We start from the raw sequence: 22,000 nt of genomic DNA on the forward strand, positions 1-22,000 counted from the left end.
ATGTGGTGGTTCTTGAAAGAGAGAACCTTCTTTCAATTTGTAAAAATCCCTGCGTGGATTTATAAGCCTGCCTGTGTAAACCGCCTTGAATAAAGTCTTGAATAAAGACCAAGAAAGGCGGTATATAAATACTGTATATTATTATTATATTATATATTAGGATTGTGCCCCAAAAATGCCAGAAAGAAGGCACCTTGTTTCTAAAAAAGAAAAAAAAGGCAACTTTTGGCATGAGTACTCTTTGCTGTTTCCATTCATCTCCTGTCCAGAATGAACTGAAAAAATGTTATCTTACTATTGAATTAGCAACTGAAAGTAAAGCGTGCTGTTGCAGCCAGTGGAAGAGTGATTTGACTTTCCTTGGTATCTGCCAGTCAGTGTTCATCAGGGACTTTTGTTCATGGTTTTGTTCATGGTTTGTATTGTTTGTTTCAGGACTCAAAAGCCTACTACCATCTGCTGAACCAAATTGCACCCAAAGGGGGTGACAGTGGAGAAACTGCCATTGCCATTGATCTTTCAGGCCTTAATGTAAGTGTGTGAAATGCTCTTCTCCTGCAAACCATCTAGAGTACAAACACAGGCCAAGGCTCTAATGTTCTAGGAAATCCTTCTGCACACTGCCTTATTGCATTTTCACCAAATCTAAAATGTTTGAACTAACTTTGGTATTTTAAGTTGATACTGCTTTTAAAAAAGGAGTTTCCTTTTTTAAAAAAAAATCCTACTGTGAATGTGGGATTGAGTTATAATTCTGTTGACAATATTATATAATCTTGTATAATTTATGTGGCTGTAATAAAGTCAGTGGAAGTCTTCTGCAACAGAAGAGCTTGTGCTTTCATATGCTTGGTGTTCCTGAAAAGGATGTAATGCCCTTGTGGAAAGCTTTTTATTCAAAAGTATTTTTCTTGGGATGGCAGTCTTGTCTTTCTGAATCTTGCAGCCATTTTGGCAGTTTTTGATTTCAGTCCAACCAAAGTCTTCACAATTTGGAATTTGTTCACTAGCCATATAGTCCACTAGCCACATATTGTGGCCTGACAGGGACTTGATAAACCTACTGTTTTTGTTGTCTGCCCGGGAGTGCAAGAACAAGCAGCTGTTAAGCATCTGGCAGGCCATTATATGTGGCTTGTGGCTACATTAAGCTTGGTAGTTCTATAGGCCTGATTTAAATACCGCTGTTCAGTCAAATGCAATTAGCTGATTGAATAGACTTTTATGAGCGCAAAAGAATTGCTATCCTTATGTTCAGTGGAAGATGAAGCAAAAGAGACAGTGGATACATTACAAATTTTAATTAAAAAAAAAAAGTTGCCTAGGGATGCACACACTAAAAAAGTGCTTCCTTTTTCAATGGTTTGTATACATGCTGCTCACTAAATAGTGATGTTGGGAGTAGTGGTGTTTGGATAACTGGATTCTGTTTTCTCTTAGGAGCACACTTTGAGAAATGCTGTTCTAGGAGCCCTGAGGCTCCCTGAGACTCCTTCAGGGGCTCCAAGAGCACACAGCATAAATGTGGTGCTCCATGAGCACACCACATAGGTGATTGACATCTGCATGGCGCTGCATTATTCCACGCATGTGCTGGCACTCTGGGGCTTCCCGAGACTTTGCACATGCACTAGCAAGGCTTCCCAAGTCTCTGTTCAGGAGTGTAATGGGCTCGGAAGACCAAAAAGTTTGAGAATCACTGACTTAGATTCTCTCTCAGCTGTCTCTTAATGTTTTAGATGGAAAACTCCACAAGCTTTATTCAAAAGAGGTTGTGGATGGAGGGCACAAAAGAAGGATCTTGTTAGTAGAACTCAGCCCTGGCTTATATGCATTCACTAAGCTGTTGGCATTATCCCTATGCAGGTAACTGTACACCCAAAGACATTGTATATGTAGGTACTAGGGAATTTATGTCCTAGACCAGGGGTGCCCAAAGTCCGGTCCTGATGCCACTTGCGGCCCTCAAGGACTCCCAATTCGGCCCTCAAGGAGTCCCCAGTCTCCAATGAGCCTCTGGCCCTCTGGAGATTTGTTGGAGCCCGCCCTGGCCTGGCGCAACTGTTTTCAGTGTGAGGGCAACTGTTTGACCTCTCGCGTGAGCTGTGGGATGAGGACTCCCTCCACTGCTTGCTGTTTCACATCTGTGATGCAGTAGCGGCAGCAAATGAAAGGCCAGCCTTGCTTTGTGCAAGGCCTTTTATAGGCCTTGAGCGATTGCAAGACCTTCAGTCATTCATATAAGTTCATCTTTAATATATTCATTTATGTAAACTTATGTAAATTTATTCAAATTTTAAATGTAAATTAATTCTTTTTTTCCCCTGCCACCGACACAGAGAAATGATGTGGCCCTCCTGCCAAAAACTTTGGAGACCCCTGTCCTAGACAATTGTGCCCTAGTCAAATGCATCCCAGTCATTGGTGTCCCTGGACATTTGTGTTTTTGCGTCGTGGTTATTTTCATCCCTTTTATAACTGGGCAACAAACTCCATGTTATATATACTAAGCCTTGTACCCTAACCCTATCTTTGCAATTAAAAAATAAAAAGTATATCTAATATAAATACATATTGGCAGTGCTTTTTTTGTAAAAAAAAATTGGTGCAGGAACTCACAACTTTTTATTTATTTATTTATTTTTAAACCATTTTTTATACATGCACACACACACACACACACACACATGTCCATCCCATGTGAGCTCCCTGATAGCAAAAGCACTCCTGCCACAGCTGGAGTGAAACACCCCATTTTTTTTAGGTGGGGAGGTGCTCCATTGGGCTATAGGAAACTCTCTCCATTGGGCTATAGGAAAGCCTATACAGTAGTTAAAGTGTTCAGAACAAAAATATAAGGTCTTGAGCCCAGCTGGTGGCTATCAGTGCCTCAAGTGTTGGTTCCAAACACTTTGAGTCTAAGAGCTCTGGTGGCTCAATGGCTAAACTGCAGGTCTGTGGAGCCAGAGGCTTGGGGTTCAAATCCCTATGAGGAATAATTTTTTTTAGGTGGGAAGGTGCTCCATGGCTGCAAAATATAAAGGTTGGTTGCTAGTTGCCAAAAGGGGGGGCAGTTGAGGCTCAAAACTCCTCAAAGTTCAGTCCCAGGCAGGCTCTTTTTTGACCTTTTTTTTTTTTTAAAGTTCCAATTAGGACTTAACCCACAGTTAAGCTGCTGGAGTGAGCCCCCTGCTGGAGGCTGTGGGTTAAGTCCTACCTGGGACTTTAAAAAAAAAAAAGTTCAAAAAAGAGCCTGCCTGGGACTGAACTTTGAGGAGTTTTGCAGCCTCAACTGGCCCCCCTTTTTGGCAACTAGCAACCAATATTTATATTTTGCAGCCATGGAGCACCTTCCCACCTAAAAAAAATTATTCCTCATAGGGATTTGAACCCCAAGCCTCTGGCTGCACAGACCTGCAGTTTAGCCATTGAGCCACCAGAGCTCTTAGGCTCAAAGTGTTTGGAACTAATACTTGAGGCACTGATAGCCACCAGCTGGGCTGAAGACCTTATATATTAGTTCTGAACACTTTAACAATAGGCTTTCCTATAGCCCAATGGAGAGAGTGCTGGGCTGTGGAGCACAAGGTTGGAGGTTCGAATCCCTCCTTAGCCAGCAGTGCGGAGCAGGGTGGTGCAGGGAGGGGAAAAAAGGTGGGGGCAAGGATGAGGGAAAAAAGGGGGTGGGGCAGTGCAGGCAGGGGGGAAAAAAGGTGGGGGCAGAGAGGAGGAGGAAAAAAGGTGCCGGAATGCCGTTCCGGTGTGTTCCATTACAAAAAAAGCCCTGCATATTGGGACACAAATATCTGGGATGCAAAAAGAATGGAACAAATGTGCAATTCTGGGACACAGTTGTCCAGGACACAGTGGCACTAATGCTGTATGTGTAACCCTGCAAAAGATTCCCAAATAAAATATTCTTTCCAAGGAACCTGGAATTTGCACCTGGATTTTGAATTATATTTTATTGCTAATCACAATTTGCAGCAAAGTCATGAATTTAGAAATGCAAATCAATGTGTTGGCAATCTTCAGTATCGAAAGACTATGGTATCACACAAAGTTATTTTTTTCTTCAAAGACTGTGACTGACTTGGTATTTTTTTCTTTCTAGGAGCAAAATGATCTAAAAAGGGCTGAATATATGCTTCAGCAAGCAGAGAAGCTGGGCTGCAAACAGTTTGTGACTCCAGCTGATGTGGTTGCGGGCAACCCTAAACTTAACATGGCCTTTGTTGCAAATCTCTTCAACACGTACCCTGCCCTGCACAAGCCTGAAAGCTCTTCTTATGATCTCAATTTACTAGAAGGTGAGCTGCTCCAACATGCACAGAAGGTGACATTAAAGAATGGGCTTCACAAATCCAAATAGACTTTGCTGAATATATATACCACGGAACTATCCCTAGTACTTTAAACTCTCACATTTCAGAAAGGACACTTCACTTAGAATGCAATCCTATACATCTATACATCTTCTGATGTATACATCCTATACATCAGAAGTAAGATCTATTAAGTTCAATGGGACTTACTCCCAGGTATGTGTGTGTAGGATTGCAGCCTTAGGACCATGGTGTTTCTGTTTCCAAAAGGGTAGTTTGTCAGAGTCCTGCATAATAAGAAACCAAACCATATTGAGTTATTCACTTCCAGAATTGAGTATACACTTCCAGAATACTTCCACAGAGAATTAAAGTTACCTGTTGTCTACTTCTATAGTTTTTATTACATAAAATACTACATATTTTATTACATAAAAACTAGCATAAGAGCCCTGTTGGATCAAACAAGGGTTCATCTGCTCCACCCAGTCTGACCATGGCCAACCATGTTCGTCTGGGAAGCCCATGAGCAGGAAGCCTATCCCTTCTATTTGTCTCTCATCAGTTGCTATTCAGAAGAGCACTGCTTTTGAACACAGAGGGTCCATTTAACTATTATGGGTAATATTCACTGATAGAGCTACCTCCATGGGTTTATCTAAGCAGTGGCCTTTGAAGCTATCTAAGCAGTGGCCAACCCCACATCATATGGCAGCAAATTCCATTTGTTAATTATACATTGTGTGAAGTATTTTGCTTGTTCTAAATATACTACCAATGTGTTAGTCTGCTCCCTTCTTGCCTTAGTTTCCCCCATGGGAATAAGAATGCTTACTAACCTCACTAACCTTGATTTTGATACAAGTAAAATCAAGATAATTCACATGACGTGTTTTGCACATACAGTAAGAACTATATAAATCTTAAGTATTATTATTCTTTTGTACTTTTGGAAAAGAACTTTTCTGTCAATAAAGATATAGTGCCTGGCCATTCAGCACTTTGCATTGGCTAGCACTCAAGAATAATATGAAGCAATTCAGTGCTGTTTGCAGTTACTGAGTTATGTTTCTTCTGTCCCTGTGCCCCTATACAAAACAAAGATACAGAGCCAGATACAGAATAGTAGACACATTATCTATGCACCCCTTTAAGCAGTATTTATGCTTCCACAGATTTCACCATTTAAATAAATTTATTTTGGCTGCAACATGACCCTTAGCATTTTGTTCGGCCTCAGCATTAGAGTAGGCAAGATGCTGAGAGACATATGATCAATCTCCCATGTTTTGTTTACTGGTAACTTTAAGTTCAAAGTAACTGTTGTAGCACCCTTGGTGAAAGCTATTGAAATGGGTGAATCGGTGCTGGGGGAGGGCTGTTTTTCCCCATTTTATTGCTCTAAATCACCATTGTAAAGTTGCTATTTTTTCCAGGCTTTACACCATGAAGGAGCTTGCAGGGGCCATTTTGATCAGGAAAATAACATGGGAGGAAAGGGTTAAACAGAAGCTCTTCAGGGGTCTCCCAGGGGTCACAGGAGATCAACCAAGTTGGGCCCCCCTCAGCAGGGGACCTACTGGCCAGGTCTATCCTTGAACCCTTAGTATCAATGACAGTGCACAATTATGTACGCCATCAGGGGACAAGTGGGCTGCCATTGGAGATCCAGAGAAGGGCTTTTCTTTCATGGCCATGAATATCTGGTGTCAGCATTGCCCTCCCCGATTACTACTCCCCCCCAGTCCTCCTGCCACGAAGGGGGTTGAAATGTGATCATAGATCTCATGTGTTCTCTAGTTTGGTCCTTATGCTTGCATTATGCACTAGTAGTTCATCCAGTATTTTATGGATAGTTAACTCATTTATTTCTTGATAGTTGTAGGTGAACTGTCATAATCTGACAATTTATATTTTCCTATTTTCCTTCATAAAATGCAGATTTGACCCCTCCTAATGTAGGTACTGTATTTAGTATTTTTCTTTAATTCTTAATGTGTTTATCCTGAGACTTGTTTTTTTATTCCTTTATTACTTTAACCACTTTCTTCCAAATTGCCTTTCTTCATTGGCACATGCAGTATTATCTTTTTTTAATATGCCGTTATAACTGAGGAAAGAATTTTAAACAACATGGATTCATTAAAAGAGCCCTGTATAAATGCTATATTGACTTCTGCTTGTGGCCATGTGTACATAAGGAGATGTGGACTGAGAGATGGTCAACACAGTCTTGCCGGCTGTCTGATTTTATTACTGTGAGCCTCTATAAGAAGAAACACTTTAATTTTGTGGAACTGTGCAGTGCCTCTTCTCTTGAACAACTTGATTTCTACTTTAAAAAATAATACTCATTTTAGTGTTCTTTGGACAGTCCAATATCCTATATAAGTGTTGCGACCCTCCAGGACATGGGAGAATCTACAGCAGCCATTTTCAACCACTGTGCCATAGCACACTGGTGTGCTGTGAATTGTCTGTGGGTGTGCTGTGAGAGTTTGGGGGAGAGTCATTTGTTAGTAGGGCCAATGGAGATGTGATCCCCCCACCAATAGCATGGTGTGCCTTGTCAATTGTAAAAAAAACTGATGGTGTGCCTTGACCATTTTAGTACCTTGTCATCTGTGAGACAAAAAACATTGAAAATCACTGATCTACAGTAACATCTCCTTTGTTGTTTATTTAAGTGACCAACTGAGATAATGTGAAATTCCATGGATACAAAGTTCCACTGGTTATTAAACTAATAGGCAGTCCAATCCTAAGCTGCGCTGGAACAGCAGGGCTACATGGCCTGCGCTATATCCAGTGCAGGTTAGGAGGCAGCTGGAGGTTTTCCCAGCCGTCTCTATGGGGCTTCTGTGATCTGCGCCATCTAGGAAGCCTGTTGTAATGCTGGGTGTGCTGGGAGAGGTTAGGATATGATGGAGGCCTGCTCCACCAATCCTACCCCTCCTGAACCTGATCCACCCCTTATTCCACCCTCCCCATCCTTCTCATCACCCTCCCCTTCTCATCACCCTCCCCACACCCCTGGGCTGGTCAGCACAACCTTACTTGTGCTGTTTGGCCAGATGTTGGGATTCAGCATTGGTGGGGCGGCACAGGCTGTTCTGCTGGTACTGCTTACTCCCAGGGTGTCATGAACATGCTTTACGCCACATTTGTGACACTTTGGGCCAGTGTAGTGGCTGCTGCGCTGGCCAAGGAAGAAGTTAGCATTGCAGTGTTAGGCTATTAATAAACTATTACAGAGACAGTTATGTTTGATGATTCCTGGGAATTTTTATTTTTCCAGGATGCAATGTGTTACAGGTTGAGACTAATTATTCGTGTGGGTTCCGTTCCAAGCACGGATTCCAAGCACGGATTTTAAAAAAATGCACTATAGCAAATCAATTTAAAAAACAAAGTTTCTTTGCTGCAGTGATTGAAAAACAGCCTTGCTGACCTTTTGACTCTAAGATAAGAGTCATTAAGAAGACAATCCATCAGCATTTCACTCAGCCCCTCCCTTCACCAATGCAACATGATCACCTTTCTTTCATGTGCTGGGGGAAGGGAGGGGTCCGAAAGAGAGAGAAGGATTGATGGATTGTTAGCTTGCTGCCCTCTCTCTCTCTCTCTCTCTCTCTCTCTCTCTCTCTCTCTCTCATTAAGGAGGCTATTGTTAAAGGACTGTTCAGTTTTTAAAACTGCTTTTAAAGGGATGCATTTTTCCCCTTCTCCAGGGATCAGCACATTCTTTCTCATTTGCAGGGGCCATTCATGTTGAGTCAAATCCATGTATAAATAGGCTGGACCTGTATTATGGATTAACATTTTGATAGCTGAAATTATTTTTGTGGGCTGTTAAAGTCACAGAGAAAAAACTTGCTCTATAAATTGTACCCAGTATTCTGCAAGAAAGAGGAACACTATAATAATTATCTACTTCTCTCTCTCCGCTGGCTTTGACTCTCTGCATAATATAGTGGTCACAGAAGTGCTATACGAGTTCATACCCTTTTTTATATACATGGCCCAATTTCTGTGATTGGTCCCTCCAGTCATAGAAAATGCAGCAAATGTTCCCAGAAGGTATATTATGAACAATGAAAAGGAATTGTTGGCAGGGGGTGTGTGGGGAGATGAAAGCTGGCCAGTTTTCAGCTGTCTGAAAAGCTGAAGAATTCTATCTGCCTTACAACAAAGAATTTTGTTTAGAGTGGCATATTAAATATAGTGTGTTATTTTTAGTTTCTCAGTTCCTTTTAGCCAGAAGTGCATCCTTTCAACTTGCACGCTATTGCTTCTATTTGTCTAGAGTGGATTCTTCTGGCATTGCTCAGCATGCAGCTTTGAATTCTTAGTGTGAGTGAAGTTGCTGAATATTTCCTTTTATCATCTGTGCTTTCTCTTGTAAGCTTTCCCGGAAGGTTAAAACAATAAGGAAGTCTGAGACTATCATGAGTATAGAGAAAAAATAAAAACTGGAAAAAGGAGTATCAGATGGCAGGTGACCTAGCCTTGTGATGGGTTTAATGTATATAAAATAGGCATGGTGATAATTAATAATAAGCACTAGTAGGTGATAACATTGGGTTAGAGAAATCTAAAACATTATCAGCCCAATCCTAAGCTACACTGGAACAACCAGACCACATGGCCTTTGCAGTATCCAATGCAGTTTGGAGCTGGCTGGAAGTCCCCTTGGGTTAAGGAGATATATTTCCCCTTACCCTGAGTAAAGCCTCAGCCACCCCATGGGGCTTCTCCAATTCATGCTAACTAAGCTGGTACAGATCTGAGATGCCAGGTGTAACACCGGGCAGGCTGGGAGGGGGTTTAGGACGTGGTATGCACTGCTACTGCCGATCCCTCTGCCTTCCAGGGCTCTATCCTCCCCATGTACTGCTCTCCCTACCCAAAAAGCAGCTCCCCTCCTCCAGACTGCCCCTGCCATCCTCTCCATGCCTGCATGCTGCCTGGCGTGAACTTACATGTGCCAGTTGACACAGGGATGGAATCTGTTGCAGCTGGGCTGGTGCTGGCCTTTGCGCTGGCCCAGCTGGCTCCCAAGTAGATGCAAATGAGCCTTACAGCATGTTTGCAACACTCAATGCGTGGATGGTCGTGCCGTCTCAATGCCATTTCAAGATTGCACCACAAATTATACATATTTACATATAACTGGCTTAATTTGCTATGTCTTCCATATAAAAATGAAATGTATCTATTATTGCGTATGATAATATTTGGTATATAGACCAAATATTATATTGTAACCAGCATGAATGAGAGAGGGGGTCAGAGTAATAGGATAAAGTTACTGCACTGCTTAGAAGAATAGATCAGACTGATAATTCTTCTCCCATAATGTAGATAGCGACACTGATGAGGTGCCATTAGATATTTTTGATTAAGACAATAAGGACAGCTTGTTACCATGGAAATCAGACAGTACAGTACTTCATCTAATCCACAACGTAACTGGCTAGTTTTCCAAGGTCAGCTTTTGTGGATTAAGTGACTTTCACCTCTAGTTTACATCTGTAATATGGTCAGATCAGCCCAGAAGGGAGAATCATACCAAGTTGGTATGAATTTGCTTCTTGCCTCAAATACCCACTCATCACAAAGCTTATTGCCCTGGATAATTTAACCCCTTCAGTCAAACTGAACACATGATTCTTGTTAAGAAAAAAAAAATGCCCTGAGTTTTCTTGGTGAACTATTAGCATATGAAAACAGTAAGGACTTTTAGTTTTGTTTTATTCTTTTAATTTTCCATTTATACCTCTGTGAAACTGTTTTAAGTAGTAACATTTCTTGGTTGTGGAATTACATTTTTGGTAGAAAAAGGAAACATCTGTTCTACTTTGTGATACCTATTCCATTTGCCCAGCAACCTAGGCTTTTGTATGGTGTAACAACCTGATAGGAGAAATTACTCATCAGGAAAAAAAGATAATTTATTATAAATATTTATATATTGCATTTCCATTGTTACAATAATGCTCAAGGCAGCTTACAAAAATTGACACACAACACAATGTTACAGTAAAAACCAAGTTAATTTTACACTAGAGAAGTCTTTCCACAGTAGTTGCATGTATTCAATGTGAAATGTGTTTTCTGATTAATTCCATACCTTTGCTATAGGAGAAAGCAAGGAAGAGAGGACATTCCGAAACTGGATGAATTCCTTGGGTGTGAACCCTTACATTAACCATTTATACAGGTAACAAGTTCACCTTCTTGACTCACTTGGGTCATGAATTAACATATGGTACAATCCTCACTCATTAATATTTTCAGGAAAACATTCATTGACTGCAGTAAGGTTTCAAATGGTATCCTTTGACCTGCAGTTCTGAAACTCTCCTGGAGTTGCAGCAGCCTCTGGGGTGTGGGGAGCCCCGCGGAAGCCTCTGGGAGGTTGCTGCTCCTTCCTGTAAGTAAAAGAGAGCCCCAGGTGCCCTTAGCAGCAGCACGATCTTGGGGATCATGTTGCTGCATTTCCCCCTCCCAGCCCCTTAAAGGGGCAAAGGCAGAGATTCTCAGGCTGAGACATCACAGTGCCAAAGTTTGAGAATCTCTGCCTTAGGACCAGACCTGAATGTTTGGGCTAGCCCTAGAATTGGGGGACCCCCCCCACCAATAGCTCAGTTTGCATCTGTCCCTGTTCCCCAGCCACTTGTGCAGTATCCTGTCAGTCATTTAGCCAACAAGTGTTATGGATCCAGTGCTGGTTTTTGGCTGCTAAACAGGATCCACAGACTGGGATGTCCTGGAACCTGAGGTGGTATACCAAATGTTGTCTCCCTTTCCTGGTGATGTGTTGGGTTCTGTTCCTTTCACTTCCGGGCTTGGAAAAGCAAGAGGGGAAAAGAGTAAGTGTGGAGTAAGTGTGTGTGGAGTAAGAGTAAGTGTGGAGTAAGAGTAAGTGTGGAGGAGAGGAAAGTGCTGGGCTAGAGTGTTGGAGATATGGTGGGTTAGAGAGCCGAAGATCCAAACTCATGGATTTGAAGGCTGATGAGTGGCAAAGACATACTTTGATGTTCCATGGCATATAACCCACAGGATAAGGAGACCCGTATGAGTATTACTTCCTAATGTGAACTTATTCTGTGGGAAATACCCATTACCGCATGGATATCTGTACATGTGGTTTGCACCATAGTGTACCCAAGGAACCACAGCAATACTGCCAACAATTTGTATAGGCTGAAAGAAGCACGAGAACCTTGACCAGACTGTTCCTTCTAGCATAGCTTGAATTGTGCCGCCTGGTCAACTAGAGCTGGCACCATCGCACTTCAACAAAAAATTGTAGTACATGTTCTATAACCCATAGGAAAGACCAGCATACTGCACTCTTTTATGGGTGAATGATAACACAGTACCTGAGATCAGTCATCAATTTTTAATCCAATGAGAGTGATACTAAAGAATTTGGTAAGGGGGGTGGGGAAGGCCAATTTGAGCATTATCTAGAGCATGGCTATTCAGAAGAAACCCCCTATTTATTTTAGAGGATATTACTCCCAGGTAAGTGTTTATAATAGGTTTGTAGTCTTGGGGAAACTTGGAGAAATTCTTGAGATTCATTACTGCCTGCAGTGTTCATATAGTTTTGTAATATCAAGACTTTTCCTCCCTTTTTTCCTCTCTACTTGCACAGTGACCTTTCTGATGCTTTAGTAATTTTTCAGCTGTATGAAATGATCCGTGTACCAGTACAATGGAACCACGTCAACAAACCACCATATCCTGCACTTGGGGGTAACATGAAAAAGGTTAGTCAGTCATCAGTTAATCAGATTTTAAATACAAAATAATAGTTCTTTATAATGGTTCTAAATAATGGTTCTTCTGGACCAAGCAACAGAGTCCTGAGGGTGGCACCCAGTGCGGTACTTACCTGGAGGAGCTTGGCATTCTAGACATTCAGGGGTAATGTAATGATGTAATTGTGTCATCTCTAACCTTCTGCACTATCACATTGCTTTTAATGCAAAAAGCCCGCCTCCAGACTGCCTCTACTTGGTGATCTTTGGCTCACTCTGGGCCCGGTCACTTTGTGTTCTCACTGGCAAGCTACGAAAATACAATCATCACCAAGAGTGTGAGGTGGCCGAAGGTCACCGAATGGAGACTTGGGCAGTGTGGTGTCACCCCCCCAATGGTGACACCCTGTGCAGTTCATACCCACCGCTCCCTGTAGTGAGGCCATTGCTGAGCAAAGCAGTCAGGGGATCAGAGCACACTGAATCAGGGGATGAAACTTGGGGTCAGGGTGGGTGGAATCCACAGAAAATGTGGTATTTACCTAAGGTAGTGCATGTGCCTACAAGTAATCCATCCAGATATGTTACCAGGCTAGCATGGATCAACCTAAGAATTAAAACACAACGGTGTCACAAGCACGAAGCAAGAACTAAAGGTGCAGGTAACTCAGGTATATTACTGCATGTATAATAACACAAACTGTGCAGCAACTTCTTAAGAAATTAAACATTTAGAGGGCATTTTAGAAAACAGTTGCCTGAACTCTGACACTGAAACTAATCCCAAGGATATTTGGTGACTAAATGGCAGAGAAATCAAAACGTATGCAGAAGAGATCACTCAAGAAAAGTGAGCCAGGCTACAGGTCAAGTCACGCATATGCATTATGTAGAAAACAAGTGTCCATTCACAGGTAAGGTACATCAAAAGGGAGCCTAAGAACAAGAAAATCAGTGAATCTATGGCAGATTCCATGAAGAAACCCCCACCATGGTTTTGGCCTGTTTCAAACTGTCCCCATGTTTTGTTTAACGAAGAAAGTATTCTATAGTACAGAAACTGTATTTGTGGATCCCGTATCCGCAGATTCACTTACCTATAGATCAGGTCCACAGCCCCCCCTGCAGTCCCCGCACCCCCTCCGGAGGTGAAGGGAGCTCGGAGGGGACGGGAGTTTCTGAGCTCAGCAGAGGCCATGCACATCCATCCATGGCCTCTACTGGGCTCAGACTGAGACTTACAGGCAAAAAAAAGTCACTTCTGATTTTACAAAAAAACCAAAAGTGACATTTTAAATGCCTTATAAGGCATTAGGATGCCTGGGAAAGCCCTAAGTGGCTTCCCCGGGCCTCCTAAGGCCTTATAAGGAATTAAGAATGTCCCTTCTGGTTTTATGGAAAAAAAAAACCAAGTGACTTTTTTTTTTTAACTGTAAGACTCAGCCTGAACCTAGCAGTGGTTGCAGACAGATGTGTGCAGCCTCTCCTGGGCTCAGAAGACCTTTCAGAGGAGTGGGCGGGGTGTTTGCTGTTATCCGTGGTCTCAGTTAAACACAGGTGGTTCTAAAATGGAACCCCTGCAGATACTGGGGCATGCCTGTCGTTCCAATGTTGTATTTAAGGCCATGTCTGGTTTGACCCTAACTGAAAGAAGCATTCAAATAAAGGTTCTTCTTTGGGTCATCATTTACACTAATACATTTTCACTTTTTGTATTGAGCATACTGATTTATTGAGATAGGATGCCCCTGAGCTCATGTTGTGGCTGGTTTTCTCTGTCAAAACCTCATTTTAATGAATGATAGTTCCAAATACATGTAATTTATGAACTTGAATATTTGTCATTTCTATAAACAAACCACTTTTAGATTGAAAATTGCAACTATGCAGTAGAACTGGGGAAGGCAAAGGCCAGATTCTCCTTGGTTGGTATTGGTGGACAAGACCTCAATGAAGGCAACCCAACATTAACCCTGGCACTGGTGTGGCAGTTAATGAGAAGGTAAGGATTTGTCACAGTTCATGATACATGAATTTTATACATGTTGTTCATTTATTTGCAACCAGACTGTATTAAAAAAAATCAGGTAATTATTTCAGTTTTTTGTCCACCAGAAAAATCATATAGTTTAGCAACTTGCCCTTTTCCTAAATGGCCAGGTTCAGAAGGGCTATTCTTATGTTCCTAAAATGGTGAGATTAGGAGGTTCTAAATGTAGTTTAAAGAATAAATACAGCCTGCTTGGTTTAGTAGAGGGTGGGAATGGGCACCCATGATACTGTAAGGAATCTACAATCATGAGCCACCATATATTTTTAACTAAATGTATGAAAAAATATTTTGGGTGCGTGGAGCAGAGAAGCTGCAAGTAGGAAAAGGGTTAAACCCCATTTCCCATTCCCTGGCTGCTTATCTGCTCCAAACTACCCCCCCCCCCCAAGCTGCTTTTATTGGGGAAGAAAGTATCAATATAGGTGGGGCCTTGGTATCTGCCTTGGGATCGGAAACTGCACTTCCCTAGCAGGGCCTCTGAGAGGAATTTTATCAGGGGGTACAAATTTTATTTTGGGCCCCTTTGCAAAGGGGGAGGGATGAAACAGAGCGGGGGAGGGTGGTGATGGGCAAACAGAATAGGGGCAGGGAGGAGTGAAAAAGGATGGAGAGGGGGTAGAGACAGCTGGAAAAGTCTTTGGAGCCCAGGTCTACCCACCCATGTGGCATCAGTAGTGTCCCAAGCATCCCCAGTCATGGTAATGTCCCTAGCATCCTGTGCAGGCAACAAGTCTGTTGATAGGAAAACGTAAGTTCCCAGGAAATTTCTGGGCCCCCACCTTTGGCTACTGGGCCCCCCTTTTGACCCTGGGCCCGGGTTCAAATTACCCCCTTTCCCCTCCTCTCCTAGGCCCTTGGGCCTCAGAATGCCTTAAAAGGCATAAACATGTCACTTCTGGTTTCTGGAAGTTGCGCTTTTTCGGATCTACTAGTCATTTTGAAGCCCGCAGAGGCCACAGGTGGATGCATGCAGCCTCTGCAGGCTTCAGAAAGCCCTCTGGAGGAACTGGAGCTGTGCTCTGGTCCCCTTTGGAGGGTTCAGGTGGGGCGGAGTCTGGTCCAGTGTGGGTCCAGGGGATATAAAATCTGTGGATAAACAGGCTCCAAGTGTACTTACATTCATTAGACCCCAAGGCAGATTTCTTTAGCCAGGCTCCTGGCTAACAGCAAGAGTGAATGACCTGCATTGGCCTCTCTCTGACGTCACTCTTTCCTCTCTGGTCTGCTGCTTAGTTCTTGGGTTTAATGGTACTTGGCTTGGTTTACCTTGCTCAAGTCACTGTGCTGCATTTGCTGCAGTGTTACCTAGTCAAAACGTTGTGGCTTATTTTCATGCTAGCTATGTAGGTTGTGTCTCCTCTTTCTCTTGTTCCAGGTGCATCCACATCTTGTACAGGTTTCTTTTTCTGAAAAAATGTATTGTATAATCTTTTAACTCTGAGATGTAACTCTGGGAGAGCATTGTGTATTTCCTTTCAACATGCATATACGGTGTCCTTTCTATTACAGGTATACTCTGAATGTACTATCTGACCTTGGAGAAGGGGAGAAAGTAAATGATGAAATTATTATTAAATGGGTGAATCAAACTCTTGCAAATGCAAATAAGACCACCTCAATAACTAGTTTCAAGGTAATGAAGAGACTACGTATTCCAAGAAAGTATGAATTAGATAATTTTTCATGGGAATTAATATATAGCCAAAGTTTAACATTTAATCATTTCTTAACTTTCCAATAAATGGCTGCAGAATATCTTTGAGATTATACATATTCTTAAAATCAGATTACCATATCTGGATTAGAAAAGAATGTATGGCAATGTGTACACCAGCTAATTTGCAAGACTGTTTTTAATGAACTCTTGAACTTTTAGCTGCATTTTTCTGTATAAATAGCAAGAAAAAAATGTTTATGGAAACAGACTTTTCACACATGACAGGAAATTTTAAGAAGCAATCCAGTAACCTCTCAGAATGGCTTGGGTTAGGACCATATGAAAAGTGTGTCTCGTTTTGGAGCAGAAGTGAAGTTTTGTTGGCGATTTGTAATAAGACGTTACATAAATTTAAAACCAGCAGAGGGAGCACACCTTAGGAAAAGGACTGAAATCTGTTTGGCGCTTCTACCGCAGTGGACACAGAGGATGGTTAAAATTAAACCACAGCAGATCAAGGCTGCAGTCCTGTGCATGCTTACCTGACAGTAAGCCCCACTGAACTCGGTGGAACTGACTTCTGAGTAATTATGCATAGGATTGTGCTGTAAAGCCAGTTTCCGCTTCATAAACATATTTAAAATGCCTATAAAATATTTAAAAGATACTGAATAAGACTGAATAGGATACTGAATAGGACAGAACAAAATTAGGAATTGCTTATTATCAGGTTAATTATCATTGTTATACAGCAGCCAAACTCCAGTAAAAGCAAAAATAGAACCAAGCACACTACACCTTTTAATCCTTGTTTGACATTGGCCATCCTGCCAGTGCTATGCAATGGCTTTGTATGATGGAAATTGGCACCCTCCTAACATGGATGCCAAGTGAAGAGGATGGGAGGGCAGAGGCAAAGGCAGGAGTTTGAACAGAATGCAGCTGGGGCTTTAAAACCACAGCTACAGCTGATAATAACAACTAGGTATTTCTATACCGCCTTTCTGGTCATTGGATTACTCCTCTGACTTTATTCAAGGCGGTTTACATAGGTGGTTTACATCCCTCAAGGGGATGTTTACTTCCAGCTCCATCTCTCACATGGGGGGCAGCCAAGATGCTTCTTGCTCACACCAAGAGCGGATGGAATCACTCAGCCCAGTTGTCAGCTGTTTCAAGGTCTTGCCATTCTCAGCCGTTCAGGGAGCTGCCGGTGTCCTCGAACTGGCGACCTTCTGATGTTATCTTCGGGTTAATGGAGGCTCTACTCTCTAGACCAGACCTCCTGCCCTAATGAAAGCTGAGGCTCTGCTCAGGGTTGGCTAGAAGCAGGGCAGGGAGCTAGGCCCCTCCAAGACCAGCACAGGGAGACTGCTTTGATGCCCTGAGGAGGAGGATATGGGTGTGGTGAAACCTGCTCCCCTCTTGCCCCCTTCTCTTCAAGCCAGGGATGGTTCTTCTGGGGCATCCCCCCTCCCAATTCTTCATCTTCCCTTTTCTCCCCTCCAGGGATCTGCAGCCTCCATGAATCCCATCTTCCACAGGGCCTCCAGCATTCCTGTGGCCAACACCCCACCCCAAGGACCCACCAATTACAAGTATTTCAATTCCACTGACTTTAGAATGGTTTATGTGCAAGTAACTGTATGCTGGATTGCAGCTTACAGTTTTAGTTTGTACATTCATCAAAGATATCTCAAGTAGCCATGGAAGGAGATACAGAGTCCAGCTACATACATGTCTGGGATGAATGCACTGTGTCACAAAGTCATGCCACAAAGAAAGAATTTTGGACCCCAGAATATTCACTGTTCAATAAACATAGTTACAGATTTTTGGTCCCTCTTCTTGTAATCTCATCTCAATTATTTTGTCATGTAAATCAAGTAGGGGTACAGTTCTTAAAAATATCTTCCAGAATCAGCCTGAAAACATTTCAGCAGGCCTGTTACTGCCTCCTGACGACCTGTCAGTGAACATGCAAATGTCATATATACATTTCATTAACATTTAGCCCAATATTTTTCAAAGAGCCCATAGTTCTTTTCCTATTTTACAAATTGATCTTCACAGCACTGGTACACAGGGTGACAGTAGACCAATAGTGGACAGACATGATCCAAAATGATTAGTATTAGAAACGGACTTTATGGAAAACAAATTATTGAGACGCATCTGGGGATTTTTTAAGTGCACAGTGTGTATGGTGACGCCTAAGGGGAGTTTGATAAACCTGAAATCATAGCTTTAATCTGTCTGGTAAGAATAGCATGCTGAGATTCTCAAAGAACAGAGCTAATTAAATCACTTCTGGGGTACCTCCTGCTGTTAACTTGACGTCATGGACTAAACTGCCCATCTGCTTTAGCTGTTGGAAAGAAATGACTACAGCAGTCACACCTGCTATTTTAAGACTGATAGGAAGTGCATTTCAATATCAGAGGAACAAAATGCAGAGCTCAGGAGCATGCTCCAATTATACTGGGATTCCAGAAAACGGTTAATTAAGACAGTTTACAAACATGTAAAAGAAAGAATTTAGCACTGGGGTATTCTGCTGACCTTTACTGGAACATCTGGATTTTATGTTATTTCATGACTATAAGTACACTTGATGGAGTGGCAACTAAAGCATACTGAGGGTACCCCACTGAAAGAAGGTATAAAGAAAAGACAGTTTGTGGCAAAAATACTGATGCTTAAGAAAGAAAACCCATTCATGATTGATGAAACATTTTTAACTCTTCTTCTTTCAGGACAAATCCATTAGCACTAGTTTACCGGTATTAGACTTAATAGATGCCATTGCACCAAAAGCAATCCGTCCAGAAATGGTCAAGAGGGAAGACCTCTCTCATGCAGACAAGTTGAATAATGCTAAGTAAGTTCTTGTCGCATATATTCTTCCTTTATAAACACTGAGGCTCTAGTTGTGCATAACTAGTTTTATGTGTCTCTTCCAGAGCAAGTCTATTGCAGCAAAAAGACTGCAATAGAAAGATTAACAATTTTATTGTGGTATAAGCTTTAGTGGACCAGCTAGAGCCCACTTTTTAAATGTATGAAGTGCTATCCTCAACTGAAGACTGGTCCATCCATGATATAAACAGTGTGGCTCAAGTGGAGTGGCAGGTGGTGCAGCAGTCTTAGGGTGCCTCTTTACTCTGAGTCTGCTGGCAACTCCCTCTAGCCTGCTGCAAACAGAGCCACATTGATCCTCTTCTCTACCCACTCACCTTGTTCCTTCCTCTTTTGCCAGTTACCATCCTCTCCCTTTACTTTAATACTGTAGTGCTGCATCGGTTATTTGTGTCAATGGGAACTCTTTCCTGGTGCTAATAGCAGTTTAGGGTATACGTAATTTTTTCATAAGGTATGAATCACTGTATTATATTACCCATTCTGTCTTTTATTGACTACATATCTAGTGTACCACTTAAAATTCATCTACAGTTTTGCAAATATAAAGACTGCAATGTTTCTCTTTACTTCTGTTCTCTGATTTACCTAAGTTGGTGCGCCACTGGAAACCAAATTGAGTAGCTGCTGGATTTTATATTTTGTAAGCATGGGGGAACAGCCTATTGTTTCTTTGTCCCACTAGTCCTGGGTTCATCACCTGGCACCCTATGAGGCAAATCAAATACGGTCAGCTTATCCATGATGTGGATGATAACATTCATACCTTGTGGTGGAATGGAGGGGGAGTGATGAAGAGATGCCTGTTGCCTCCTTCCAGTCTGTCTTTAACAGAGCCAACCCTCTTACCTCAGTCCTTCCTCTGCATGGGTGTGATAAACAAAGCAGGACATGTGGAGCACACTGGGAGTGCTCCCAGTATATTCCACATTTCCTGCTTTGTTTAAAGAGCCTGCATGGAGGAAGGAGCAAGATAAGGGAGGTGTGGGAGCATAGCAATGGCAGCAGCAGCTGGGAAGATGGCAGTATTGGGCTGCTTCAGAAAGCACAAAAGCTGCAGCTGGCCCTGTAATTAAATTAATGTAATTGATGCAATCCTGTACACACTATCCTGGGAGAAAGCCTCATTGAACACAGTGGAACTTACTTCTAAGTAGGCATGCATAGGCTTGCACCATAAGTCCACCTAGCCTCTCTTGCACACCACCTTAAAAGCACAATCCTAAGTAGGTCTACTCAGACATAAGCCCAATTATGTTCAATGAAGCCTATTCCTAGGAAGGTGAGTATAGGATTGTAGCCTTACAGGGCAATCCTAACCCCTTATGTCAGTGCTTTCTAGCACTGGCATAGCGGTGCCAGTGGGACATGTGCTGCATCCTGCAGTTGGGTGTCACTCACGGAGGCCTCCTCAAAGTAAGGGAAAGCACTGACATAAGGGGTTAGGATTACACCCTCAGTCTGTTATAAACTGCAAGCTTCAGGTGACCTTACAACATGTCCAGTGCCCTCCCCAGGTTTTTCCTTTGCTCATATCCACCCTGAAGGAGTTCTAGAGAACTCAAAAACTTGCTGCTCATGTCTATGTGTAATTTTAGTTTGTCCTAATAAAGGTATTGCCAGATTGTGGCTTTTGAGTCATTTCTGTGACTATAATTTGTTCATAATTAATGAAGCAGTTATATAAATTGCTGGTCAGTGCCCACATTAGTTAAGCAATGTACGTATATTTGAAAGACACAGGACGCTATGTGACTATTTTTATTATAGTGTAATAAAGTTATTGCATATCTCATCAGTCAAATGAATAATACAGTATATGTCTTTCTTTTCCCCTCAAAGATATGCTATTTCAGTTGCTCGGAAAATTGGTGCTTGCATATATGCCCTACCAGATGACTTAGTAGAAGTGAAGCCAAAAATGGTTATGACAGTATTTGCATGCCTGATGGGAAGAGGATTGAACAAAGTAGAATAAAGAAGATCTTTTTTCATATTTTCTGCCATGATAAACACAATGAATGCCTCATTGTTTATAGATTAATGAAATTTAGTAGCTGTAAAACAGAGATAATTTATATGCACAAATGTGGAGATGTATACAGAGATTATTTAAAAAATGTTTATACTTAATGTTTCATCTGAAAAGTTTTATATTATGTCAATAATTTGTGAACTTACATTACTAATGTAATACAGTAATCATCAAATTAAAGATTACTCTGTTATATAGCCTTTTTAAACAAACATTATTCAGGCTGTTTTCTTAGTACATCAGTCATAAAGATTTTAAAATGCTATTTTTGGAACTGCTGTGAACATAAGATTTTATTTCTGTGTGTTGTTAACATGTACTCAATGTGTGAAAGACCTTGAAAGTTTGATTCTATTCCACCTCTGTCATTTCAATTGAAAGGTCAGTGTCCTAGCCTTATCATAAGGTACTGCCCAAACTGTGTTAGTATCACACAGGACTACTACCTGTGTTAGTACCAGTCAAACGTTAATAAGTTTGACTGGTAGGTTAATCTACTAAAGTTTTAGTTGATTAATTGATGGAGACTATTTTAGTTGGCAAGTGCAAATTTCATTCCATGGAGTTACAAGGTACGGGCATGTTTATTAATTGCTGAGGCTGTTTTGGTTCTGGGGTATTGCTGTACTCAGAATTAAAAAGAAAAGACAAAGGATGGTCTTCTGATGGTGAGAGACAGCTGTTTTAGTACTCAGCCCAGCTTAGTTTTAATGTACTCTGCCCAGTGGCGTCGCTAAGGGGGTGCAGGGGGTAGCCGTTGCACCAGGCAACAAGCTTTAGGGGGGCAACAAGCTGAGCTTGACACTAGTGGCCAAAATTGTGAAAAAATTTGGTATTTACGAATAATACCAACATGTTATATATCATTGGAAAGGTAATTTAATGCAGACTGCAATGAAACAAACCCCATTGGAATACCTGTATTCTATCAAAAGTTATGGCAAATTAACCAGAAAATAAAAACACAACTGCCTTAAGGAACAAAAAGTGGATTTTTAAAACTCAAAACTGACCCATGAGACTGATTGTTCTGAGAGCCAATGAGATGTTGTTATGATACAGCATGGAACCAATAAAGTGTTACTATGAGTCAGCTCTCATTTCCATGTATCATAACATAGCTACTCTTGCTAACTGGTAAAGCGGCACTTTTTCAAGTGGTATTCCTCTTATATTTAGCGGGGGGGGGTAACTATCCCTCTTCACCCCAGCACAGTGTCTCTAACCAATAAGGGGCAC

At 41.8% G+C, this 22,000-nt stretch overlaps 1 protein-coding gene across 1 annotated transcript in view; it reads left to right on the forward strand.

Moving 5' to 3' along the window:
* The window catches only part of PLS1 (plastin 1), a 39,811-nt gene extending 19,107 nt beyond the window's left edge, over window positions 1–20,704 (forward strand). Inside the window, exons 8-15 of the mRNA XM_066619860.1 lie at window positions 436–531; window positions 4,115–4,310; window positions 10,470–10,548; window positions 11,992–12,106; window positions 13,966–14,099; window positions 15,660–15,783; window positions 18,564–18,688; window positions 20,569–20,704. Coding sequence (XP_066475957.1) covers window positions 436–531; window positions 4,115–4,310; window positions 10,470–10,548; window positions 11,992–12,106; window positions 13,966–14,099; window positions 15,660–15,783; window positions 18,564–18,688; window positions 20,569–20,704 — 1,005 coding nt within the window. The remainder of the gene's footprint in view (window positions 1–435; window positions 532–4,114; window positions 4,311–10,469; window positions 10,549–11,991; window positions 12,107–13,965; window positions 14,100–15,659; window positions 15,784–18,563; window positions 18,689–20,568) is intronic.
* Window positions 20,705–22,000: the final 1,296 nt, after the last annotated feature.

Source organism: Tiliqua scincoides, chromosome 3, assembly GCF_035046505.1.
Source record: "Tiliqua scincoides isolate rTilSci1 chromosome 3, rTilSci1.hap2, whole genome shotgun sequence".
In the NCBI taxonomy this organism is placed as follows: Eukaryota; Metazoa; Chordata; class Lepidosauria; order Squamata; family Scincidae; genus Tiliqua; species Tiliqua scincoides.